Source organism: Leopardus geoffroyi, chromosome D2 (genome assembly GCF_018350155.1).
Source record: "Leopardus geoffroyi isolate Oge1 chromosome D2, O.geoffroyi_Oge1_pat1.0, whole genome shotgun sequence".
Taxonomy (NCBI): domain Eukaryota; kingdom Metazoa; phylum Chordata; class Mammalia; order Carnivora; family Felidae; genus Leopardus; species Leopardus geoffroyi.
The window spans coordinates 51,807,194-51,834,586 of NC_059334.1; the positions used below are offsets into that span (position 1 = coordinate 51,807,194).

General features: G+C 40.8%; 1 protein-coding gene across 1 annotated transcript; it reads left to right on the top strand.

Moving 5' to 3' along the window:
* The first annotated feature begins 388 nt into the window (after positions 1–388).
* Positions 389–26,713, top strand: RPP30 (ribonuclease P/MRP subunit p30). Its single transcript, XM_045438178.1, has 11 exons — positions 389–516; positions 1,933–1,988; positions 2,604–2,660; positions 3,306–3,380; positions 6,383–6,454; positions 12,554–12,643; positions 21,707–21,823; positions 22,398–22,427; positions 22,822–22,859; positions 23,241–23,320; positions 26,518–26,713. The coding sequence occupies exons 1-11, from the start codon at positions 435–437 to the stop codon at positions 26,625–26,627; spliced, it is 807 nt and encodes a 268-aa protein (XP_045294134.1). The 5' UTR covers positions 389–434; the 3' UTR covers positions 26,628–26,713.
* The last annotated feature ends 680 nt before the right edge of the window (positions 26,714–27,393 follow it).

The following is a 27,393-nucleotide window of genomic DNA, read 5'->3' on the forward strand; positions in this document are numbered from 1 at the left end:
AGTCCATTTTAAACAACGGAATGGACTTCAGGAGGAGGGAAAAGGGTTTCTCACGAGTGTTTCAAAAGCGCTTCTAGCTCTTGGCAAAAGGGTCTGGTTCGTGGCGGGCGCTCAACAGACGTTGTAAGCGTGCATTTCGAAAGAATCACTTTCTACAGTATTTTCTAGGACGAATGGTGAGAGTTGTGAACCCCTCCGGGGGGAACCAAACATTTTCATTCAGAAGGAGGCAAAGGATTGGAGCGAGGTTGCTGATTCGGACACACTAACTTTTGTTGGTACTTGAAGGCGAGGCAAGCGCCTTACAACCTTGAAGTGACTCCTTAAGAGGAGGGAGGGGCGGACTGTGCAGGTCAACTACAATTCCCAGGATGCCAGAGGGGGCGGGCCCCGCGACTGCGCTAACGGGCGCGCGGCGCTCATGTGACTTCAGCATGGCGGTGTTCGCGGATTTGGACCTGAGAGCGGGTTCCGACTTGAAGGCGCTGCGCGGGCTGGTGGAGAACGCCGCTCACCGTGAGTCTCCCAGGCGCGGGCGGCGGTGCCTGCCCAGCCTCGCTGCCCCTCAGACCATCGGCCACAATCAGGAGGAGCCCGGGGCCTGTCCTCGTCCAGGTCTCCTGGGATCTCTGGGATGTCCCTGGAAGCTGATGCCCCCGCAGTGTTGCTCTGATCCCGGGCGCGGGAAACTCGAAGGCACTTGGGAGCTTTTATCCAGTCTAGCTCCTTCTCTCCTGCACATTGAGGAACACTGAGGCTCTGAGAGGATGGGAGATTTGTGTAGAGCCCCACGGCTGATGGATGGAAGAAGCCAGGGCTTCCGAGTATATACATAATGCTTAGCTTGTACTTTTAGTATCACCCCCCGCCCCCCACCTTCCTGCCTCACGGCAGTATCGCAGCAATATGGGAAACGGGTGCACTGATGGGGAATGCTGTGGAGATTCAGAGAAGGGGGCAGGGACCTGAGGGTGACATTGTTGGAATACTGTTATTAAAAAGGGGAGGGTGGTGGGGTCGTACTAGGGAGGGAAGCAGCATGGCCAGCGTGTTAGAATGTTACTCATATTTGAATCCAAGGGAAGCAGAAGCCCTGAGAGATAAGATCCTATTTTAATTATTGGAGTTAATCGTGACTGCTACCTTCTTCCTTCCACTGTAAAGTGTGAGGATAGAGAGGTTTAAAAATAAAGAGGTTCTGCAGAGCCTGTCAAATACTGGATGCTCAATAACTATTTGAGAGGGGAAGGAAGGAAGGGAATTGGACCAAATCTGATGAGAGGGAGAACCACTCTTTTGGCATTAATAAGCATTATCTTTTAATATTAGTATCCTGTCATCCCCATTGGTGTTTAAATAACTTGAAGATAGGAGTCATGATTTAGACATATTTTTGGTTGTCTGAATGTCCATAACAGTGCCGCATTGAGGCTGATAAAGGCAGGCCCTGCCCTCACAGAGTTCCCAATCTATTGATGGTGGGTAGCTGGAAAGGGGAAGTGAGCAGTGGTGTGAGGGAGTTGTTATTCCATTTCTCCCTAGAAAAAGGGCCTCTGCAGGAAGTAGTACGGGTAAAAAGCAAAAGAAATGAGCGAGAAAAAAGCTGTCACGCTAATAATACACCACAGAGGTCAAACAGAGCCCTGCCTCTGTGCCTGCACCTGCTCTAAAACATCTCTGCTTATTATCTTAATTTTCATGACAGCCGTGTAAGAGAAGTTCTGTTGTTAGCACCATTTGATAGTTGAGGAACCTGAAACTCGAGGTTGAGTAACTTGTAAGTGGGAATGCTTAGATTCGGAAGAAGGCAGTCTGAAGCCAGAGCTCACATGGTCCCTCTTGACCCCTAATCTTGACCTGAGTCAGGCTGAGCCTATGTGTACAGGAAAGAGGTTGTTACATTTAACAAGAATGTTCAGTTTTTCTTTTCAGTGGGCTATTCAGTTGTTGCCATCAATCATGTTGTTGAATTTAAGGAAAAGAAACAGGTAGGTAAAGAACATTTTCTGAAGTTAATAATAATCAGCTTTTACAACTGTTTTTGTTTATATTGGTAATATAGAAGCTACAGATGAGCATATTTCTTAAATGCAAGCTCTTTGGCACTATCTTATTTTGTATGTTAACAGTGGGGGAGATGCAGAGTTTTCTGTCAATTACCAGGGCAGATGGAAGGATTCTTGAAGTTGAGTTGATGTTAATTAAATAACTTGCAATAACTTTTAAAAGTATATTGTTATTGACTGAATGGTAATCACAGTATTTAGTCCTTTTTATTTTACTGACTTGGACTCGTTACTAATTGATTTCCTTCTTAAACATGCTAGTAAACATGTATGTTTCTCTTTAGGCCAACAGCTGTACCTTATAGATTATTCCAGTCTAAAAACGATTTTTCATCCCTTTTATCCATTGATGTTCTCAGCTGCTTCTCTGCTTATCAGCTTTCTTCCTTTCAAAACAAAACAAAACAAAACAAAAAATATATTTAGTGTTTCTGGATGCCAGAAATGAACTTTTCTGAAAAGCCCTTATAAGTTTTCCATTATGCTTCATTCCATTCACATGTAAAATCTAGGGTAACTGTTTATCATTTGTTGTAGGAAATTGAAAAACCAATAGCTGTGTCTGAACTCTTTACAACTTTGCCAATTGTACAGGTGGGTATTTTGTTGCTTAAGAAGTATAATACCTATTCAGACATGCCCGGTTTTATGTAGGGTTCTCTAACCTGCTTTGCTCCTTCCTACCTGCCTTACTTTTCCATCAAGACTCAGCCCTTTCATGAAGGAATCAAGTCAATACTATCGAGTCAATACTTCCTTAATGGTCTTTTTTCCTGAAGTCCTATAACCTTTAAAGAATCTCATTGTGTAGTTTAACATATGTATGTCTTTATTTCACTTATTATATTATAAATTCCTTGAGAAGGAAGAATAGGTTTTACTGATCGTTCCTACCCTTTATTGCTAGTGCCTTTTATTTATTTATTAAAAAAAATTTTTTTTTAAACGTTCATTCATTTTTGAGACAGAGAGAGACAGAGCATGAACGGGGGTGGGGCAGAGAGAGAGGGAGACACAGAATGGAAAGCAGGCTCCAGGCTCTGAGCCATCAGCCCAGAGCCCGACGCGGGGCTCGAACTCTCGGACCGCGAGATCGTGACCTGAGCTGAAGTTGGATGCTCAACCGACTGAGCCACCCAGGCGCCCCTATTGCTAGTGCCTTTTAATGGCCATTTTCCAAAATGGAAAATCATTCATTTGTATTTTGAGCTTTTTTTGATAGAATGTTTTTGATTATAGGGAAAATCAAGACCGATTAAAGTTTTAACTAGACTGACAATTATCGTTTCGGATCCATCTCACTGCAATGTTTTGGTAAGTTAATTTTGCTTCTTTTTGACCCTGTAAGTTTGTATTGGTTGAACAGTGTTGTAACAGTGTTTTCATCTCACCCCCTTCTGACATACCCTGCCCCCGGGCATGACACCTGCCTGTTCTCCCTGTCCTCAGAATCCACATAGCATAACAATCTCTACTACTCTTGGCACATATATAGGGATACCATAATTAAAGAATCCTTTGACAACTGCTATTCGCTGAATTTACATGAATGAGACCTAAGGTGGGTGCTGGGGATATTGCTGTGAGTAATACACAGTTATTGAACTTAGGAAGTATAGTTTAATGGGCAAGACAGGCACTGAACAAATAATTTAAAATGTGAGGAATATTTAAAAAAGGTGGAGGCAGTAAATAAAGGATGCTCTGGGAGTGTGTAATGGGGGAGCCAACCTAAGGAAATTGATACTCCAACTGGGGCCAGAAGAACCAGTAAGTGTTACATAGTACTGAGCAGAAGAGAGAGTGTTCCCACACAGGATGGATTATGTACAGGTCCTGGATCCAAGGAAAACATGGTGTGTTCTGGGAAATGAAAAAATACCAGTAGGGCTGAGCCTAGTGAGCTGGTTAACCTGAGATGAGGTTAGGGAGGTAGGTGAGGGTGAGCAGTTGGAAGCCCTTGAAGGTTTTAACTGAGGAAGTGAAATTATGATGTTTGCATTATGGCCTAAGCACCCTCCTAGGTAGATGGCGGTACCCTTTCCTGAGAAGGGATGTACAAAGAGCAGGTGTGAGGGCATCATGTTTGGAACAGTATTGTGAAGGTCAAATGCGCAGTTGGAAAAAGGGGTGTAGCCTTCAGAAGAGTGGTCTGATTAAAGATACTGATTTGGAAGTGGTCACCCTGTAGAGAACAAATGAAGTGATGGCAATGGATGAGAATCCCTGGTCCAAGTGCAATGTATATAAAGAGAAGTTCTAGGACAGAGCCTGAGGAACTTCAGCATTTAGTGGTAGAGCAGAGGAGGAGGAGCTAGGATTGGAGACTGAGGAGGGACTGTAAGAAATAGGAAGACAGCAAAGTGAGGAAGGGTGAGCAGCATCAGTGGGCCCAAGCAGTCCAGCAGGAGAAGGGCTAAAACATGTCTTGGATGTATTGCCAAGGAACTCCTTGGTTGCCTTAGCAAAAACCATCTCCATGGAAATGGTAGGGATGTGAGGAAGTGCAGATGGCATGTGATGCTGACTTTGCTTGAGAAACTGACTCCACAGGGGAACAGAAGGCACAGAGAAGTTTGGATGAGAACCTGCTGTCTGGGTTAGTCAGGTGGGAGAGGGAGGTACTCCTGCGAATGGGAAGGATCTCACGAAGGAGAGAGAAAGAGAGATCCCTGAGAAACTGAGTTTTATCGGGAGCTGGAACAGACTCCTTTGCCATAGAAAAGGAATCATCAGGGAAAGGCTGGCCTCCTTTATAATGATTAGTGTTGCTAAAGAAATTGTGGAAAGCCACACTTGGGGATTTTATACAGCTGCAAGGCAGGGTTCTGGTTCTCTAGGCCCAGGTAGGTGTAAAGGAGCTGACTTTTGGTGGGTCACAAACACGTTCATTTTTTCTTGTTACCATAATATCCTGGTGGCCCCTTTTTGTCCCGTTTCCAATTGGGAGAGGCCAAGTAGAGGGCAAAGAATCCTAGATCTGGACTTTCCTAAGACCAGGAGCTCCCCTGTGTTAGCATGGGTTTTCCCAGCAGCTTTTCCTGTCTGCTTCAGCTTCTCTTCACCCCTCCCCTTTCGTCTTCTGATTTTTAGAATGCCTTTTCTTTTTACAAAGTAAGAAGTAAACATTTTAAAGGTGCAAACAGGCAAAGAATAAATATCACATATTATCCCATCATTCAGAGACCGTTTGAGTATACAGTTGACCCTTGAACAACACTGAGGTTGGGGGCACCGACACCCCACCCCTACCCCACGCAGTTAAAAATCCGTGTATGACTTTTGACTGATAACATAAACAGTTCACACACATTTGGTATATGTATCATACGCCATATTCTTACAGTAAAATAAGCCAGAGGAAAGAAAATGTTATCAAGAAAACACAAGAAAGAGAAAATGCATATATAATTCTGTAGTATACTTATTGAAAAAAAAAAAAATCCATGTGTAAGTGGACCTGTGCAGTGCAAACCTGTGTTCAGGGGTCAGCTGCGTGGATTTCCAACCTTTTCATATACACACACATACAGCTTAAGTTGGGGATTTTCGTTTTTAAGCAGTAACTCTTTAACTGATATATTCCTCCCTTTTTAAAAAAAATTTTTTAAACGTTTATTTATTATTGAGAGACAGAGAGAGACAGAACATGAGCATGGGAGGGACAGAGAGAGGAGGAGACAGAATCTGAAGCAGGCTCCAGGCTGTCAGCACAGAGCCCGATGCAGGGCTCGAAATCACAAACCGCGAGATCATGACCTGAGCCAAAGTCGGACGCTTAACCGACTGAGCCGCCCAGGCACCCCAGTATTCTTCCCTTTCTGTCCTAGGACTGTAGGTATATTCTTGCACATCTAGCATTTCAATTTCTAGTTAAGAGTATTCTCATTGTGAACCTGATGGTATCGTACTTAGTACGTGTATTCCTTGTCTCACAAAAAAATGATGAGTTCATCGAGAGCAGAGGTACACCTTAAATGATTTTGTATCCCTCGTGCCCCGCACGCAGTAGATGCTCACTGTCTGGCAGACTCCTCCACTCCCTTGTAGGAGCAAGAGCTATCCAATTTGATTCTTCTATCTCAAGCACAGTTTGGTACCCAGTCACAGTGTAACAATGTAGGAAGGAGAATAATTGGTGGGATCTAAAATCTCATGTGCTTAGGCAGTCCTTTCTGTCAGCATGCAAAACAAAGCAGAAATGGCATATAAGAAGTATTGCGTGATTGAAATGTAAGTGCAGCTAGGCCATGAGTCAGAATTCCATGCGTGTACTCGTCGTTATTGTACAATAAACATTCTTTTTGTATTGCCAGAGAGCAACGTCTTCAAGGGTCCGGCTGTATGATATCGTTGCTGTTTTTCCAAAGACAGAAAAACTATTCCATGTAAGTAACAGTTAGTGAAAGAAAATAGGATTTGTTATTTTACGTAAGAAGTCTGATGTTGTGCTTTTGCAGGTGCCCTGTTTCACTCCGTCTGGAAACTTAAGATTTTTCATTTACACTTGGAATTCTGGAATTTCATGAGAGGGTGCTTAGGTGGCATGTGGTTTTTTGTTTTGTTTTATTCATCTTGCTGGATATTTTATGGGCTCAGATTGAAAGAGTCCCTCTGGGTTTTTTTCTGTTTCTTTTTCTCTGCTTCGTTCACTTATTCGTTCATCCATTTGAAACTGCCCTTAGGTAAATATTGGTCCGTCTCTTTCTAGCTCAGAAATCACTTCAGTTTCTGCCCTCCATGCTGCTCACTGCTGCCTGTGAGGAGAGAAAGGTGCAAAGTTCTACTATGGCATAAAAGATCTCCTCTCTGTTGTTAGCTTTCTCCTTTGCATGTTCTGAGGTGTGGTCCATATGCCAGCACGATTAGTCAGCCTTTAGTCTTTGAAATCCTTCAGCATCAGCCATCTGCTCCTACTATTACCCTTCCCGTTCTGAGAGCCTTTATGAATTTAATTCCCTTTGTACTTTTAAAATTGCCATTTCCATGACTTCTCAGGAGGAAAGGTTGTTAAACATGTCTGGTCATTTAGTCAAACTGAGACCAAATACACTGAGTATTTTATTTTGTTTTGTTTTTCATTTTATTTTATTTTTTTTTCACACTGGGCATTTTAAGTGATTACAGGAAAGAAAAAAATCCCAACTGTCATTTTTTTTTCCAGGAATATGTTTTACTGTGTGTAATAGGTACAGCAGAAAGTTCTGAATGTTGTCTTCATCTAGATGCAAGAAAATAGCCATCTACCAAACCTATATCCACCCAACGGATATTGTAGGGAAAAAAATGTACTGGTATTTGATGTTTTAATTTTACAGCATGGTTAATTTTTAAGCAAAGTCTGTTCTAAAATTATAGGAAGTTTTCCTTTAAGTTTATCCAGTAGATGGAGCTGTTGACTAGGGAGGCTGATGTGTGATTACATTTAGTTTTTAAGGCAACTATCAATTCTTAATTATTCATATTAATTCACACAAAATGAATTAGCACAAATGAATGAAACAGCACAAATTATCTTTGAATGCCTTTTTAAAAAAATTCTTGACAATTCCCTTCGTAAAATACCCAATTATAGTAATTCTCAAGAATTTTGTTTCAGGAAAAGATGAGTTGGATCAAGTGGTTCTCAGATCTCCCACTACTCAGGATTCTGATCTAGTAGGTCTTGGGTTTGAGTATCTTTTTTTTCAGGTTCCACAGGAGACTCTCATTCAGTATTGAAACCCTAAGGAGGAGGCATGGGTGTGTGGAGCTTCTTTAAATAGCAACTTACTTTTGTTATTGAGTAACAGCAACTTAGTTATAATGTAGACTGAAAGTTGGCTGTGTACCTCATTTTGTGTTGTCCATTTGTTTGTTGAATGGATTCTGAAGCACACAGTTTTCATTTCCATAGCCATTTACTGGTGATTGGAGAAACAAACAAAACACTTAAAAAAGACATACACTTATATATACTTCCAAAGACTTCTATGTATTATCTTTAACACAACAATCCCGGGAGTAAACTGGACAGATATATTTTATTATCATCATTTTTTAGAAGAGAAAATTGAGAGGCTAAGTGATTTGCTGTTAATCTCAGGTAGTATGTGGTAAAGCCAGGACTTTAGGTTTTAGAGTACATTAAAATTTCATTTAGCCATTTTATCTTACTACAGTTGATCCTTGAACAACATGGACTTGAACTGCACGGGTCCACTTTTATGCAGTTTTTTCAATAAATACATTGAATAAATGTACAATGTAATTCAATAAATACATTCAATAAATGTACAATGTAATTTCAATAAATACATTGAATAAATGTACAAGTAAATGTATTTTCCTTATGATTTTCTTAATTTTTTTTTTTTGGGGTCTAGCTTTGCTATGAGAGAATAGTGTATCTAATACATAAAACATACGAACCTGTTAATCGGGCCTTGATGTAATCAGTAATGCTTCTAGTCAATAGTAGGCTATTCGTAGTTAAGTTTTTAAAGAGTCAGAAGTGGGGGGTTGGCGCCCCTAACCCTCACATTCAAGGTTCAGCTATCCTTGTTCTTCTCAGATTATTCAAAAGTGTGACTTCAAAAGCATGAACACATGCTTTATATGGTGGGTAGAACTGTCAGAAATACTCTGGGAGATGATTAAAGCTATAAATAACATGCAAGATATTTGGAATCGACTATACAGATATACTCAGAAAGTGACGTGGTGACAGTTTTTGAAATTGGAACATCTTCCTCTTCTCTGTCCAGATCTTACCCATTCATTAAGACACAGTTGAAGTTAGCACTCTCCCTGTTTTCCACAGAAAATCAATTTAAAAAAGACATTTTTCTTTTAATCATAACGTAGGTATATCACGGTCTGGAATTGGGTCAGATGCAAGCAGTTTGTTCCTTAACAGGTTGTATTCTATAAGGGATTTTATTTGTTTGGTTTTTAAGTTGATGATCTAGAATTTAAACAAGCGTCCTTGTAGATGTAATGTTCTAAAACTGAGGTCTCTAAAATGAGTCATAAAAGCAAACACACACACATATGTTAACAATTAGTAGTTTAAAACCTAACCACCTTAAATAGCATTGTTTCCATGGGAAATAACATATGATTTTCCATTCTGAGTGTCTGGAAGATGTCTCATGGATAAACCCTCCCTCTCCATAGTTACCCCAGGGGATAAGGCAGAGATGAAAGATTGTGAGGGGAGTCCATTAGCCAAGGCTTCTTGGGATGGGAGATGGCAGTGGAATTTGGCAGACAGTGTTATATAGAAGCTTCAGGAACTTTTGAGTTAGTTATTCCCATTTGAGATTTAAAGTAACTGGAGGAGAGGCGAGGAGAATTCAAGTTATTTGGTGCAGTGGTCGCCAAAGTGGTCTCCCTATCGATTTAAAAAAAAGATACTGAACCTTCATCCCCAGTACATGTATGTTTATTTTCGTATAAATTGTTTGTATGTTCCATTATATCAGTGTGATTTACGAAAGAATATACACACACAAAACAGATTTTAAGAGAATGAATTAAAAACTAAATGGAAATAGAAGTCTGTTTAGTTCTTCCTTCCAACATCCGTGCCTTACCCTTTGAAGAGCTGTGTTGCAGAGTCTGCTCCCAACACCTGAGGCCCTTGAGGAGACAGAGTACCTTGTGAGGCAGTGCTTCTCCAGCTGTAGCCTGACTCCACCAGCTTCAGAATTGATAGGGGTGTTTGTAAGATGCAGGTTATTAGGCCCTACTTACTGACTTTATCACTGGGAGGAAGGCCTGGTAATCTCCATTTTAAATAAATGGAATTTGTATATATATATTTACATATATACGTACGTATATGTATACACACACACACACACACACACACACACACACTTTAGATTGAGAGGTACTGTTTATGGACATCTCTCTTTTCCCTGGGTAAGTCTGCCTCTCTCTTGCATGTTACTTATCATAAAGTACCACCATGTATTAAACTGACACCCGTGAAGGGGATTTGGGGAAGACTGAATCTCTACCCTCCTGTTTCTCTTGTTTCATAGAATCAAAGGTAAATGTATCTGGGGGTACGTGCAAACCCCTTAAATCCTTGTAGGAGTCCTTGGCCAAAAAAAAAAAAAGGTGAAGAACAGTTGATATGAATTCATATGCAACTTGCCAAAACCACCATAATAGAGTTCTTAATTGCAAATATTACTTGAACATAATTTAGTCCGTTTTAATGATTTGGAAAGTATTTCATTATAATGTGAAATTAGCTCTTATTTTATAGTTACCGAAATGTATCAATTAAACAGTTGTATTCATAGAAAAATAACAAAAGAATTCGGCTTGAGACATTTTACATTTGAGGTGTGAGATGGAGCAACTGAGCGTTTATTATAATACACGTATTTACACCAACACAAGAGATATTTTTGAATTAGCTGCTGTTACATAAGAGGGGGAAAAAGCAATACATAAGTTAAAATGTAACCTAATTTAGCTTTATTGTGGGGAAGAATGCTTAACAGACTTTTAAAAAGTGAATCTGTTTTTAAATGAAAAATAATGATAATAAACTCAATATAGAGCAGTGTGCAATGAAAAGTACGCTTTCTTCCTACCTAAAATTCTCTGTCCCTTGTCTCCAGAGGCAACCGCTACTAACAGCTTTTGTGTATCTTAGAAATAGATATTTACCTACTCCTTCCTTCCGCTCCCTTTTTCCCTTCTTAACACCATGCTTTTTTTTTTTTCATCTAACAGTGTATATGGTTCCATAATATCAGTTAGAGATGTACCTTATTCTCTTGAAGGACTCAGCATATTCCATTGTTTACAGGGACTGTAATTTATTTAATATAGAGGGATATTTAGTTGCGTCTTCTGTGATTGATTTTGCAGTGACTGTCCTTGCACTAATTAGTATTCTCGAGCATTTGTAGGGCAGATGGCTATAGAATATATTTCTAGAGGGTCTCTATAGTATATATTCCTACAGGTGAAATTGCTGATGTGTGTTTAAAATTTTGATACCTTTTGCTAAAATGCTTTTCAAGACCCCGTACTAATTTAAAGACCCAGCGAGTGCCTGTTTATTCATTCCCTTGTTAGCAATGGATTACTGAACTTTTTGATCTTTGCTATTCTGGTAGTTTGAAAATGGTGACCAGAAGCTGAACTTGTTTTGTCTTCTGTTCGGAGCTTTTCATCCATTCTTATCAAATTTTCAATGAGTCTTTTATGAGTTGGACAGCCGTAGCATTTGGGATGGGGCAGATTCTTTATAAGCCAAATGTTTCTGCCAAAACAGCATTACTTCCCAGGCTTACTAAGTTACTCTGACTGTCTAAAGCCAAGCAGTCTCTGATCACTGCTTGCTTCCTAAAGCCCTGCTGTGGGGGTAGGAATGACCAAAGTGGGAATTCTGAAGAAAAAAGGCAAGGTATGACATTCCTGTCACTGGTAGAAGGCCAGGCCAGTCATATGGGGGACATTATTGCATGTTCTTTACCCCTCTTCCTTGCCCTGTCCTTCCCCTCCGTGCATGTCCCTGATGTTGGTTTGCCAGCATAGCCATCCTGGCAGTTTGAATTTGTTCATCAAGCCTATATGCACCACTTTGTCAGTAAGGCTTATTTTTAACACGGTATGAAATGGCCAATTCTGTCACCGTAAATCAAGTCATGGTGAAGTCAGAGCCAGATCTGCATCTTCTAGCGGTGGTTTTGGCCTTATACTCATGCTCGTAACCTTTCCCCAGCTTTGTTTGCTTCCCTGATTTTCCATTTATCCTGTTTTCCTTATCTACTTGTTTTGTTTTGTTCTTGGTAAGCCATTTCTAAAGCCTTTTGGAAGTAAATGCTGACTATTGATCAGTAAATAAGAGCAAAAATTAGAACAAAGGAAAAGGAAACTAAAAGTTGAAAAATGGATTCAGTATCATTTGATTTGTAACAGCTCTGCTTGGACCATTTATGTAGACTATTTCTGTTAGAATTTGAACAGAATGCTGTTGGTAGGGCCATGTTAGTGTTCCTCCAGCCACTCAGTAGACTGATGGTAGCCACAGGCCTGGGGTAATTCCTGGCACAAAAATAAATCTGTGGAATAAATGGACCATGCCTATATTCCTTTGGCTTATTTTTTTTCCCCCTTGGATTTCAGAACAACTAATTGCTTCTTTTCTGGAACAATCTGAAGTTACTTTCCAGAAACTGAGCCTCTCTTAGCAACCCATCCTTATGTAGCACACCATGAGTTAGAGGGTCTCTAGGCTCCGTCTGTTGAGATGGTCTGTGGACCTATCACTGCTTCAGCTAGATTACAATTAGACCTTTCACCCAAACGTGAAGGAATGGCTAATCACTGACAGACACATTTCAACACAGAACCATTATGATGCCTCTGGAGTGAACCACGTCTATTTATATTCCTTTAAATCAAGTACAACCATATTTCTTAAGATGAACCAGTTTTTCCTTTCGCTTTACCTATTTTTTTTTTCTTCTTGACAGGTTGCTTGTACACATTTAGATGTGGATTTAGTCTGCATAACTGTAACGGAGAAACTACCATTTTACTTCAAAAGACCCCCTATTAATGTGGTAAGTGTCATACTTTCCATTCCACATGTGAATCTGTACAGATTTGCACTAACAAACTGGAAAAGGGGCAAAAGGAACTAGTGTTCTTTAGAAGGAAAAAGCAAACGCGGTTTAGAAAAGAGGGTTTTATTTTTGGAAGCTGACCAAAGGTAGAAAGGGAACTTAAAAACTATCCAGTAAATTATTGAGATGTTTTTTTTTTTTTTTTTTTTTTTTTTGGGACAGAGAGAGACAGAGCATGAACGGGGGAGGGGCAGAGAGAGAGGGAGACACAGAATCGGAAACAGGCTCCAGGCTCCGAGCCATCAGCCCAGAGCCTGACGCGGGGCTCGAACTCACGGACCGCGAGATCGTGACCTGGCTGAAGTCGGACGCTTAACCGACTGCGCCACACAGGCGCCCCTTGAGATGTTTTTAAAAGGCTTTAGAAACCCGAGTTTATGAAGGATATTTCTTAAAAGGATAGCCATAATGACAGACACTTGGAGCCTGAACGTGGAACATGAAGGGGACTGGGCAGTTGAGAAAGAAGAGGTAGGGGGGGAAATACATCGAGGGTTCCTGAGGCACCAGTGAGCTAGGACGGGTAGGAACAGGAAGGAGCAGGGCACGGAAAGCACCGTAGGCAAAGTCCAAGCACAATGAAAACCTGCACTGATGCCTGCTGTTTCGCACAAAAGCCCCAGGGTTACTTTTATAATCACCTAAGAGGGCAGCCATGTGTGCAGGGAAGTTTGTTCCTTCCCCTGCGATAGAAGGTTTCTCATTCCCTTTCTACGCAGCTTCTCTTGTTTTTCCCTGCCGTTTATCTTCCGTCTGTCACACCTTCTTGTCCGTCTTCTCTCACCACAAAGGTGGCAGTAGCTCACATCAATAGCCGGCAGGTCAGCACGCTCTCAGCTGTTTGCCTGGGCAGCCAGATCCTGCGGGAGGCTTAGGACGTTATTTTAGAATTGCGGCCTCGAAACCTGTCTCCCATTCTCCAAAACTACTCCTGAAGGAGGAAAAGGGTTCAGCAGGCAGTCCAGATGACATGCCCAGTCCTGTCAGAATTGGAAAATTAAAAATGTATGCACTTTTTCAAGATCGATAACTCCCCTATTCTTTTGTCTCCGTAGAATCACAACTTCGTTGGGTTTTGTTTTGCTGTCGCCGCTGCTAAGGAATTGGCTCAATGCCAAGAATAGGGGGAGACAGTGAGAGGAGAACATTGATCTATGTGGTGTGCAAAAATTGAATCCGTGTGGAAAAATTTCAGTTGGCTTATGTTCTACCCCTAAAAATATGCTACTAAAAAACTTGAAAAGTACTCAGAATTTTAAAGTCATATATGTAAAGGGGAAGCTATAAACCATGGCTTTTTTGATAAATAGAGAGTGCTACTGAACATACAGTATTTATTAAGCTCAAATCATTGTTTCCCGTGTTCTTACTGGTACTTATAGATAAATAAGTAGACAGTAAGAGAAAACCCCAAATCATCACATTTTAGAGCTGGAGATCTATGTTGTTTAGCAGCTCGCTTATGAAGTGTGGTAGAATGAAGGCCAGCACGGAGAAGGTGTGCAGCCCTTCAGTCATAGGGTTGGGACTGGTCTGGTCGATGCCCCGTCAGATGAGATCTCTGCTCTGCCCCAGCTACCTGTGGTAAAAGGCACAGACGAATACAGCACCCAAGGTGACGGCAGTCTTGTTGGCCTCACGTATTGTTCCTCTCCAGAGGTACCAGTCTCTCTAGAGGTTTGCCAAGGCTTTTTACCAACCTCAACCCGCCGGTCCAGTTTCTACGTAAATGGCACCCCCTAGAGTTAGGAGGTGCAGCCACTGGCAGTTGCTATTCAGCTTGCAACTCGTTTACCTTTCTCTTCGTCTTCATGAACAAGGAAGGCCGTTTTCCAGAGGCCTTGGCCTGAGTAAACCCACATATGGTTTTACCAACCGTGTCCTTCGCTGGGAGGACGTAGTAGCATGTGGTGGATTCTAAGGCCAGGTCTATGGTCTGGAAAGCAGTGCACCGCACACAGTTCCTCACGCCCCATGACAGTGGAAAGCTTCTCAGTGGCTGTTTTGGTAAAGGCTTTCAGTTTTTTGTTTTTTGTTTTTTGTTTTTTAAGTTTATTTTGAGGGCACGTGTGCACAAGTGGGGGAGGGGCAGAGAGGGAGAGAGAAAATCCCAAGCAGACTCCACGTTTCCAGCTGAGAGTCCCAGCGCGGGGCTCAAACTCATGAGCTGTGAGATCACGACCTGAACCGAAATCAAGAGTCGGACGCTCCACCAGCTGAGCCACCCGGGCGCCCCTCACTTCGTTTCTTTGGAATGTGCCCTACTGTTCAACCCTGATTGTGAGCCTCTAGAGAGAACCACCTGTGGGTTGGGCCTTTTTGAAATTACCCTAATATCTTGCCTATGCTGGATACTTCCTAAAATTTGTCAGTGGAATGAATATATGTCTAATTTAGCTTCCTAAGGTGCAGCTCGTGGAACATGGATAAATCCTGCTCGTCATTAGTTTTGAGCAGGTTGTCAGTATCTGGCAGGAAACAGAGGCCAGGAGGGAAGTGGGGCACTGGGGCAGCACGAGGAGGATGGCACTGGGGACAGTGGCACTAGGACAGTCCACTGTCCGGTTCCATCTGTAAGTTCAGGAAAACTGATGGATATTTTTGGCTTAATTCCCACATACTTCAATTTAAGAATTCTGAAAAGTAAAAATTTGACAAGTGAGAGGGATATGCAGTATTTAACATAGTGTCTGCTTTTTTACAAAATCTGGTGTGAACATTTTACATATGTTGTTTAATAAAAACTAGATGATGGAGTGGAAGGAAAGGCTGTGCAAGATTATTTTTAGTCTTCATCTAGTGTAGGAGTAGGCTGTGGTGTGAATTGGTCAGGAGGCAGAAAAGTCCCTATTAATTTATTATTCACCACCCATTTTTCATTTGAAAGAGGAAACTGGAAACATACAATAAGGTAGCTAGCTTATTGTTCAGGGGGAATGAGAGTTGTATGGATGTGTATGTATTATTTGTATCTCATAATAGCTATTCTAGACATGGAGCAATGTGTTTACATCAAAATATGGAAATAATATTCACCACGAAAGTATGGAACATGTAGTATGTGGGTAACCGTTAAGTCTTAAGTCTTAATCCTCGCATGCTTCTTTGGACTTGAGAGTAAACTTGTCTTTGGCCATGAGAAGTTGATAGGTTGGCTTTATAAGGATCACTCTATGGGGCACAGATCTTAATTTGGATAGGATTTGTACTCTTTTCTTTGTGGTGGTGAAAGCATTAAGATATTTTATTCACTAGTCCTTTACCTAGAGGCTTTAAGCCATGGGACAGTTATCAGCTCAAAAGGCTGGGATGATTGGAGGATGCGAATTTTCTGTTATAGGAAGAGTAAGTTCTGAGGATCTAATGTACTTGGGTGACTACAGTTCATAGGAATGGCGTTGTGTACTTGAAAGTTGTTGAGAGTAAATCTTAAGCATTCTCACCAAAAAAAAAGTATTGACTCCGTTAACTGTCAGGTAAGGGCTGTACAAATTATGTGGATCTTGGTAACCATTCCACAATGTATATGTGTACCAAATTATTGCATCGTACACATTAAACATGTACGATTATATTTGTCAGTTATTCCTCAATAAAGACAGAAGAAGAAGGCGGTTGGGATTATGAAGGAGGGGCTAGAGCAGCACGCCAGAGCACTCCATTTGTACCACTTACAGCTCACAACCCCTCAGTTGTCTTCACCACGTGCTTAGGGCACCATGATATCAATTACGTGATTTCCTCTAAAATCTACAAACCTCTTCTGGAGCCTGGGTAACTTGTATGGGAACCACAACTTTACCATGTGATAGTTGGATTTCAAAAAAATTGAATTCAGCTCCTCTTCTTGGACAATCAGATGACTTGTAGTTAACTTATGGTGTAGGCGCACTCACCTGCTCTAGCCCAGTAGCTGTAGGGTGGGTAGATGTTGGTGACCTCTGTTATGCAGATAAGGAATTGAGACTCGGGTAGTTTGTGGCTCTTCTCTCAAAAGTTGATTTGGGAATTGTATTCAGCTCTGATTCTAAATTTGCTATCATTTCCCACTGGGAAATGCTATTTAAAATTACTTTACAGCAGAGCTCTTTGTTAAGCATAGAATAATTTCATACTTCAAAATGTGATCTTTAGGAATTCAGGTTTTTGAGAAGAATTTTTTTTAAGCAGTACATACTTTTACCCTCGCTTTGATTTTTTTTTTTTTTTTTTTCAGTGTTATTGCCATTCAACAATGACTTCCAGTCTATGGAGTTATTTCAGTGCTTGTACGTGTTCTGCTCTCTGATGTTTTCCTCTCAGCACTTCCTTTAACTGTAATACATTTCTCTCTTCATGGTCCCATTAGTCCCCACTGAGAAATGTCCAGTAAATAGTGTCTCAAGCGGTGAAGTTGTTCCAGGAATCATGCCATATATTCTTGAGCTGGGTGAGAGTGCTCTGTAAACTTTCTTTTTCATCACACATATTATGAACCTAAGTGTGTTGAGTGCTTTATCGATCCAATGCTTCCACCAGTGCTAGCAAACTTGCCGGTCTCAAAAATTTTTGTGTGGCATAAAAACCAGAAAGAAAATTAAAAGACCAATGACAGACTGGCCTTAGATCAGAGACAAAAGGCTAATCTCTCTAATATATAAAGAGCTCCTAGAAGAGAAGGTAAGAAAGCCAGATGAACAATCCCTTTTCTAAAATGGATTAAGAAAATGAAAAAGACATTTCACAGGAAAGGAAATACAGATGGCTCTCCAACACGAAAGGTACTTAAATTCATCAGAATAGGAAAAACTCACCTTAAAATCACCTAACTGGCACAAACCCAGAGGTCTGATGATACGCTGTGTCGTAAGGTTGAGGGAAAGCAGGCATTCTCATGCATTGCTTCGAAAAGTGTAAATTGGGACGATCGCTATTGGGAAGTGGATAATTTGGCGACAACCATCAAAATCCCAAATGCTTTACGTTCTGACCTTGTGTCTTAGTTTCCGGGGCTGCCATAACAAGGTACCATAAACTGGGTGGCTTAAAACAACAGAAACTCATTGTCTCACGCTTCTAGAGGCTAGAGGTCTGAAATCAAGATGCCATCAGGATCATGCTCCCTCTGAAACCTGTAGGGGAATCCTTTTCTCCCTCTTCCTGGCTTCCAGGGCTTGCTGGTAATCTCTGGCAGTCCTTGGCTTGCAGCTGCGTTACTGCAGTGTCCGCCTTTGTCCTCACAGTGTGTTCTCCCTATGGTCATCGTTTTGTAAGGACACCAGTCATCCAGTAGACGCCAGTGACCTCATCTTCAATAATTACATCTGCAACAACGCTGTTTCCAAATAAGGTCACATTCTGAGGTACGGAAGGCTAGGACTTCAACATACCTCTTATGGTATGTTGGCAACCCATAATACCCAGCAATCCCACTTTAGTGTTTATTCTACAAGTATATTGCAACAACCCAACGTCTGTCAGTAGAGGCTTGTTTAATTACATGCCATACCTCTAAAATGAAATACTATGCAACTATAAAACAGTGCAGAAGTTATGAGCTGACCTGGAAAACCCTTTGAGTCAGAACAAGAATGTGGTAGGCTACCTTCTGAGTAAGAGGAAAGATTACATATATTCATATTTGCTCATATTTATTTGTATGAAGACACTCTGGAAGAAGACACAGAAATTAATAGAAATTATGGGAGGTGGGGATGGGGCAGATGGGAGCAGAGGTACAAGTAAGACTTTATATTGCCTTCTTTTTTTTTTTTTTTAATGTTTATTTATTTTTGAAAGAGAGAGCGTGAGCAGGGGAGGGGCAGAGAGAGAGGGAGACAGAGTTTCTGAAGTGGACTCTGCGCTGATGGCAGAGAGCCCGATGTGGGGCTCGAACTCATGAACCATGAAATCATGGCCTGAGCCCAAGTTGGACACTTAACCAACTGAGCCACCCAGGCGCCCCTTTATACTGCTTTCTTATGTTCCTTTCATTTGTGAATTATATGAACAAATTACCTGTCTTAAATAAATGACACGCCAAAAGGGTGTTGAATCCTTTTGAATTCAATTAAGAATTTTTATGAAATTAACAGAGAATCCGTATATTGTTCTAGTAATCAACTGCCTATTTTCTTCCTGTCATCTTAAGCTTTGCTTAGTTCTTGGAATTTTACCACCAGTATTTGTCGATTCGAGTATCACACACCTGCCCTTGGTTTGTAGTGTCATTATGACTGTTATTTTTCATTAGTAAAGAAATCTAATCATCTGCCTATTCCAGAACCTTGGTCAGAGATATGAACAAAAGCCAATCAGGCAGGCAATGTCATTCTTCATAAAAGAGGCTGTTAGGAACAATCATTTGAAGAGCGGAAGGCAATTTACATTAGAATGGTCTTAGAAGCAGGCCCAGGTAATGAGTCTGTATTTTATCTATCTAAAAATTTAAAATACGGTAGTATTATGAAGGAAATATTCACAGCCTTCAATAGCACACTATGTATGATTTCTGTATCAGACTTTTAGCTATTTAAAAGTGAACTTGAAAAAAAACAAAAAAAATAAAAAATAAAAGCAGACTTGATTGATGTACTAAGAGCAAAGGCAACTTTTTTCTTAGAAACTAATTAAGCTGATAATTGTCACTTTTCTTCCTCCCATCCCCAAAAAGAGGAGTTTTTAATTTTGATCTTATCCCCAGTGGGGGCTAAAATTTTAGATACAGTTAGGAATACTTTATGACCCGATCACCCAGTTGTGTGTATCGTCCACATATTTTTATTTCCCCTCTTCTCTACTCAACTACGTTGTGTTTTAGTTCAGCAAATAGAAGGATGAAGAAAAAATGTCAGCTTCTTTGGCTAACTAGTAGTTCTGGTAAGAGAAGTAGCCAACGGGATAGTTGAAAGTATGGCTAAAGGAAGTGTTTTGGTTTCTCTGTTGAATAATTAGCCAAGTTCACCCTGTTTCCTTTTAATGTGAATAATCCTTGGTGAGCAGCATTATCACATAACCTCTTTTCTGTAAGCTACTGTGTACTCAGAATATACATATATTAAACACTTTTTTATAGAAGACAGTTACATGTTTTACACAGTACCATGACACCAGCTCTCGAGAAGTGTACGAGACAGGCAGGAGGAGTGAGGTGTATATTTAACTATGGCACAAAGACTATCATAACAGACATCATTCCTGGAAATAAACAACACAGGCCCAAGGATTAGGAGTGGGAAAAAGTTGTCAGAAAAGGGGAGAGGGGAAGGTTGCAGTATGGAAAATAGCATGTAAATTTTAACTAATATCAGATATATAAGGAAATCTAAAATAAAATCTCAGAGCCTTAAGGCAGGAGGCCAAGTTAAGTGAAGAGAAGATTGGGGGATGGGAGAAAGGCAGTATCTGTTCAGGGAGAGAAAGTGGGAGCCTGAATTAAATCAAGGTGGGCTCCCAGTTCTAGAAGAAGACAGGTTTTTCCATTCCCTGTGGACACTCAGGAGTAGACCTCCAGTGGCCATAGCCCACCACCCCCAACTCATCCTCTGGGTGATAGAAATTCATTTGCCAGACACACAGACTTGGACCATACTGCCTGGTTTGTGCCTGCTGTCGTTCCTTTGTTCATTCAGAACACTGCTGCAACCGAGTGACTTTGCCATTGCCCGTGGCAGCATCCTTCAGATGCTTCCCACTGCTGTGTCCTGTCCTCAGCGTAACGACCTGTGTAGTTGGCCCTTCCCATCCTCCTTAGCCTCCACTCCCGCCATAGGGGCCCCCTCACTCTGTCTTCCCCACCCCACAGCCTCCTCCCAGTGCTCCCATACTCCCTCCAACCCAGAGCCTCTCCATGCGCTCCTCCCTCTGAAAATGCTCCTTTCTCTACTGTTGCCTCAATTCCTTCCTCACCCACTCCTAAATTTCTCTTTGATCGCACTTCTCAGAGTTGGAAGTTTTGTGCTGTTGTGTAATTATTTGATAGTCCCCTTACTAAACTATAAGCTCGGAAAAGGGAGGAGCCATGTTAGCTTTTGCTCACCATTTCCACACGTGGTTGGCTTAACACATATCTGTTGTGAATGGATGAAGATAACTGACTTGCTCCTCAGAAAAGATAAACAGTGTAGTGGTGGATTTCAATTGTTTCCACCCCTTCCAGGCTGTTTTCTTATCTGTGGATGCCTATCTATTGAGAATGCCTTAAGTTGGAAAGAAGTTTTCTTTTCCTTGCGTAGGAGGCCGAGCTTGTCTGGTGATCTGGGCGAAATCGTCAAGAGCCCAGGTTTCTTCCGTCTTTTTTGTTGGGCATCCATGAGCCCAGCCAAAACTCAGGGACTCTATTAGTAAATAAAGAAAAAGGAGAGAACCAAAAAAAAAAAAAAAAAAAGGTGGGGGAGAACAGATACTGGGGGCAGTTAGCAGTCTGTGCCACAAGGCCTGATAAAGGTATCATAAGGGTTAAATATATATGCAGAAGACTCTTAGCACAGTGCCTGGCACTGCCTTCACACTACTTCCTTCATTCAGCGTATGTAATAATTGACTTACCTGAGATGTCTTCCCACCCCTGTTCTTGGAGCTTTTTTTCAGCTCTTCATTTCTTTGTCTCTTCATTAATGGGTCAAATTACTTTTTTTTGGTTTTGTTATATTTGCAAATAGTTTATTTACCCTAAGTATACGGAGCATGTCTCCATTTTCCTTTTAATAGTTCATGGAGGAATGGCCCATCTGCTACCCGCCCTGGGACTTTGCTCTCCATAGCCTCCCCATGATTCCTGTTAATATAAAGTCAGCTTTTCCACAGCCAAGATGAACTGTTGATCAAACAGAGCCACATACCTACCTTCTCCTGTGGATGGTGCCATCCGGACGTAAATCTGCCTTTGTTTAAGGCTGTACCTTGACATGTAGGAGGTGGGCGGTGGGGTTGAGGAGGAAGATGAGGGAGAATCTTAGTGAAAATAAAGTAGGGCAGTGTGTTTTTATCCAGGACGGCTTATTTTCTTTATTTCCTGTGAAGGCAATTGACCGAGGTGTGGGCTTTGAACTTGTCTACAGCCCTGCCATCAAAGATTCCACAATGAGAAGGTACACAATTTCCAATGCCCTCAATTTGATGCAGGTCTGCAAAGGAAAGGTATGGTTCCATAATTTTCGGATGTTTTTTCAAATCTAGCAGTTAATTATTATTAATACACTAGAATTGTTTAACGAATTCCTTTTCCCTAAAGCGCAAAATTCTTGAGGCCCAGAAACAAATTCTCTCATCTCACTGAGCCCTGAAAATTTTAAGGGAAAGAAAAATATCGAAGGAAAATAACATGAGGTGGGGTGGCGAGATGTGTTGAAACCCTTTATCTTCCAATAAGGAATTTGCAGTTTACCTACTGTGAAAAGAATGGTCTAGTTTGTCATCAGTGAGTTGAATTAAGATTATATGACCTTTTCAACTAGTTTTTTAAACAAATTAATCTTTTCTAAGATCTGGTGGGAAGGCTTATTCTATTTCTTGTTATATATAGTCTGCTGTTAATGATAAGCTCTTTCATTCTTTGACTTTGATTTTTTACCTTATCTTTAAAAGCGGTTGGTATTTGTAGAGCCTTAAAATGTTATAAAGTGATTACTGGTTACTTGTATTAGAAGATTTCAATTTTTTTTGGTTTACATTTATCTAAGATTAATAATATTGGTCACTTTCTGTCCTGTAGAATGTAATTCTGTCTAGTGCTGCGGAAAGGGTAAGTCTGCTTTTGAGTACTTTGTTTTCACTTTTCAAGTTACAAATCTGGAGGAAAATTTAAAATAGTCGTGTAATAAATCTTTATTGTGTATTTTCATGTTGAACTGCATTTGCTCATTGTAATTGCTGAAGAGTAAAATATATCCCCATTCCTTTTGGGCTACAGTTTTTGTTTATATGAAATTTTGTTTTTATGCTATTCTAAAATGCTTTCAAGGTTCTTTTAGAAACTTTTAGCAACTTAAGAAAACCATCAAAGTTACAAGAACTGAAATTTATGCAATTGATTTCTTTATTTTTGGATGCTTAAGCATCCTGTTAATTTACTGCAGGTAAAATCATTGAAATGTTATGAATAACTTCTCTCCTATTTTTTTTTCATTTTATTTTAGCCTTTAGAAATAAGAGGCCCATACGATGTGGCGAACTTGTATCCTTTTCTGCATTAGAAGTTGTTGAAATGTTCTTTTAGGAAATTTGGAATTTGATGTGCTATTGCGGCTTAGCAAGATTTTTTTAACCTTTTACCATAAGGTTACCAATTAACAGCTTCAAAAGCAAGTTACATCAGGCCAGAGAGAACCTCATCCTTTTGTTTTCTGGGTCAAGGGGGAAGTAGAAAAAGGGGAACGAGGGACTCTTGAAGCTTAGAGCGGGTCTCCTTGCAGATGCCTGTTCCGTTCAGGCCGAGAGCTGCTGTAGAATGAGAGTCTCTTGGCGTGAGCAGGTTGGGCTGGCCTTGGCAGTTCTGTTTCTGTTCATCTCCTGTCTTTGGCTGATGCTGGGTTGAAAGCTTTAATGGCCCCACCAGAGGGTTGCTGTTCGGGCTGTCTGAGAGTGATGCCAGGGCTGCCGTGTCCACCAACTGCCGAGCAGCGCTTCTACACGGAGGTGAGCAGGTTCTTCCAATAAAGACACCAAATGGGCATTTTAGGAGCCAGTCTTTGTTATCAGACAGCGGAGCCATATTTGCTTTTACCGTCCTGCTCTGCAGAGTTCCTTCAGGGTCGCCTTTGCTCAGCTTGTTTTAACTATACCTGTCAACGCTTTTTGCCCTTCATTTTGGGCTTTACTCTGTGTAGTCTGTGGAATGAATATAGCCTGTGTGACAGAAATAAGTACTGATAAGAATGTGTCTTTCCAGCTCTGTGTGTGTGTATCCCTGTCTACAGTTCAATAGGCTTCTAGTTTCCCTTTCTCCCCCGCCTGCTCTCCAGAGGAGCATGCTTCCCTGCTGAAAATCACTGTTTTAGAGAACTGAAACATGAAAAATTGATGTTAAGCCATTTATTAGGAACACAAAACAGCGGATGCATTTTCGAAACCCAACCAACAAACCCAAATAGTCATTTTTCACATGTATTACAACGCGTGATTCTTTTTCTCACGTTTTGTTTACATGCCCACCTATGTGCTCACTATATATACTCTTTACTCACATTTCATTTACGTATATCTACCTCCTCACCTTAATGCCCCTACTTGAAGCCACGGAACCTCCTATTCATCAGATGATAAAAATTAAACCACAAGTATTTGATATGCCAAGACTTTGGAGAATGAAAATGAGGTTTTATTAAAAGAAAAAAATGTACACTCTGATCCGCTGCCCTATCTTCATTTCGTGATTTTTAGCATTAGTAGTAGTGGTCACGAGCCAGTTTACTTGATATCACCTAGATGAATTTTAAACTTCAAAAATAGGTTGCTACATGTAGATGAGGTTATGTGGCATATGAATAGGTGAGTTACTGAGGCCCGTGTTGTTGTGTCTAGATTTTAATGATCTCATCTCCACTTGGGAGAACTGGGTACTGTATTGCCTTACCATGAGTTAGATGATTTTCCTTCAGTTTTCAACATTTTTAGTTTGAGATTGTTATATGGCCTAGACTCCATCACATTAGCTCTGGGAATGGCCACGTTAATTAGGACTTCATCAAGATTTGCTTGAAATTAGGGAACAGTTGGTTCATGCTTTGGTTGTTCTGCCATTATTTTTGTCTGTTTTAAATGAACATAAGGAATCCTTGAGATTTTGGATAACAATTTGTTTTCCAAAATAGATTAAACAAGAAACGGAAACTAATAGGAACATATAATGGGAAAAATATGAAGTTCTGCCTTTGACTTTAAAAAACTCAACTATTCAACATGGGTCATATATAAAGCTCGGCTTTTCTAGAAGCTAAACTAAAGGAAGCCCTATGGACTTCAAGGTAGCAGTCATCTTCACCCTAGTGCGACAGTCCCAGTGTATGCCCGCTGTCCCTGCAGAATTATCAACACACCTAGAGGAGACAGTATGGTTACCCAGGTTTTAGTTGACATTGAGATCAGTATTAGATTGTGGTGTGGTGGGTTCCTAAGATTGCTAATTCGGCTTCAGATTACACTAGAAGAAATAAAGGAATCTGAAGCAAGAGGATTCAAAGTCTCATTACCCTCTGCATAGATGAGGTCCCAGCTGATGTGTAGCATCCTGAGCACCACATGTCAGAAGGGCAGCAGTACACAGGAGCACTTCTAGAAGATGGTCAGTAGGTTCTGAAAGGGCTTGGAAACCTCATAAGAGAAAGTGTTAAAAGCAGTGCTGGAATGCATTCCTGGAAAACAGAAGACTTAGAACACGTAGTAGCTGCCACTCAACACTGGAAGGCTTATTATGGGGAATCAGAATTAGGTGGGTCCTGTGGGCTTCCAGAAACCAGTGAAGAGCAATTCTAAGGAGGTTGTAGAGAAGCGACAGGGGAAGTTGGCATTTTAATGACCTTGACAGAAGTTCTGTCCCTTTTATAAACTAAAATGCTTTAAATAACTGGCAAAGATCTAGTAGACCTGGTAAATTAATCCTGATAAATGAGAAAGTAATGCTTGCATAACTCTTTAGAATTAACTTTACTTTTATTACTTCAAACAAGAAATAATTCTTAACTAAATTTATGTTCATGAAGTTACTTTGATTCCGCCTTCTTTGGTGCTAATGGATCTCTCTCCTCCCTAGTCCTTCCTTATTTCATAAGGATTAAATTTGGATCTGTGTTTTCATGGCATGGTAGTTCTTCACAAGCTCCCCCTCCTGCCCTGTTTCCCCCTAATTTTTTTCACACTCCTCCTTCCCACCAGCTTATTGTCTCTTAAACATACTAGGCCCTTCTTACTTCTCTCTCCATGCTTTTGCAAAGGAATCCTCTCCTCTCTCTCTCTCTCTCTCTCTCTTTCTCTCTCTCTCTCTCTCTCTCTTTTGTATTCCTAGTGTTACTTCTGTTACAATACTTTCCTGATTCATCCAGGCAGATGCAGCTTCTTCTGGGTGCCTCCATTTCTATTACATTTGCCCCTAATGTGCTTATCTCAGTGTACGGTAGGAAGAAACACTAGGTAGGTATCTCTGCCTGGCCCAGGAGTATATTTTGAGCCGAAATTGGGTAGATTTAAGTCGAACTCTGCTGCCAGCCTGACCTAACATCTCATAATTCCCATTCTTTTCTGTTGTCACTAATATACGAGAGATCGATAAACACGTGAGCTTGATTTTCTTCATTCACTCGACAAGTATTTATTGAACACCTGTTAGATAACAGGCATTGCTGGGAGCTTGACCGTACAATACGATTGATTCTTCAGAGGTACATTGATGACCTAGTGAGGGACCCAGATATGGTACGTGCTGTCAAATGAAGTGAGCACACATAATCACCATGGGAGCGATTCAGTTGACTGTTGACCTTGCTGTCTTGATTCATTTTTCTACCATGCATAAAGCGTCTGCCGCGCCAAGGTCTGTGACTTGGGTCCTGACTACAGAAGATGCCATGGATGCACCGTTAAGGAGAACCTGCCCTGCAGTTTTACCCTTGAGTAATCCCTTCAAAGGGAATTAGATGTAAATAATATACTGATGTTTATCTACCTTGAGGGGAGAAGGTAGTAATGGTGAATGGCATCAGAATCCATAGCCATTCATTCTGGTTTTATCATTGACAGATACTGTAAGGCAAAGTCACAGGGTATGAAACTTGTTAAACTACCTCTTTTTCACTCATGTCTTAACTTTAAACACTATGGTTTGCCTGTTTGTTTTATAGAAACTAGAAAAACTGCTTTTGGAATTATTTCCACAGTGAAGAAACCTCGGCCATCAGAAGCAGATGATGATTCTCTTCCAGCTTGCAAGAAAGCCAAGTGTGAGGGCTGAAAAGAATCCCCAGTCCTTGTCAGCGCTCCCTTCCTCCATTTGGTAGTCCGTCCACCACAATGGAAATAAAAGCTTTGTATGCTTTACTGTTTTCATTTGGAGCTAGGAATTGGTCGTCTATGAAAACAATTTTATATTCAAGCCATTAAAATAACAAAACCTAGTGAAGCAGTAAAAAAGAAGACCGCCAGCTTAATAGAATTTTGATATACTTTAAGAGAAAAACAGAGACTGGCTTATTTATTATTTGTATTAGGGATAAACAGCAGGTATAATTGAGTAAGATGCTTCAGTATTTCTAGGCAGTTGGGTGGTTCAGTCTGTTGGGCGTCCGACTTTGGCTCAGGTCACGATCTCACAGTTTGTGAGGTCGGGCTCTGTGCTGACGGCTCAGAGCCTGGAGCCTGCCTCGGATTCTGTGTTTCCCTCTCTCTCTGCCTCTCCCTTTCCCCCCACCCCCCCACCCCCAAAACAAACATTAAAAAAAATTTTTTTAAGATGTTTTCAATATTTCAAGACTCTTGAAAAATGTTTCTTCTTCATTTAAAAGTACATGCTTTGCTGCTTTACTTGATATACATGGCTTATTATTTTTCAGTCTTATGCAAAAAGTGGTTTTCTTGAGGCCTGTTAAGCCATACTAAGGGGTTGGCTGTTAGTCAATCTATTCTTGTTGTAAGCCTCTCTCTCATTATATTCATCAAATCAAAGTTCTTCCTAAAAGAAATTGCTGTAAAGGTTGTGGAAGGAGAAGGTGCATGTAAAA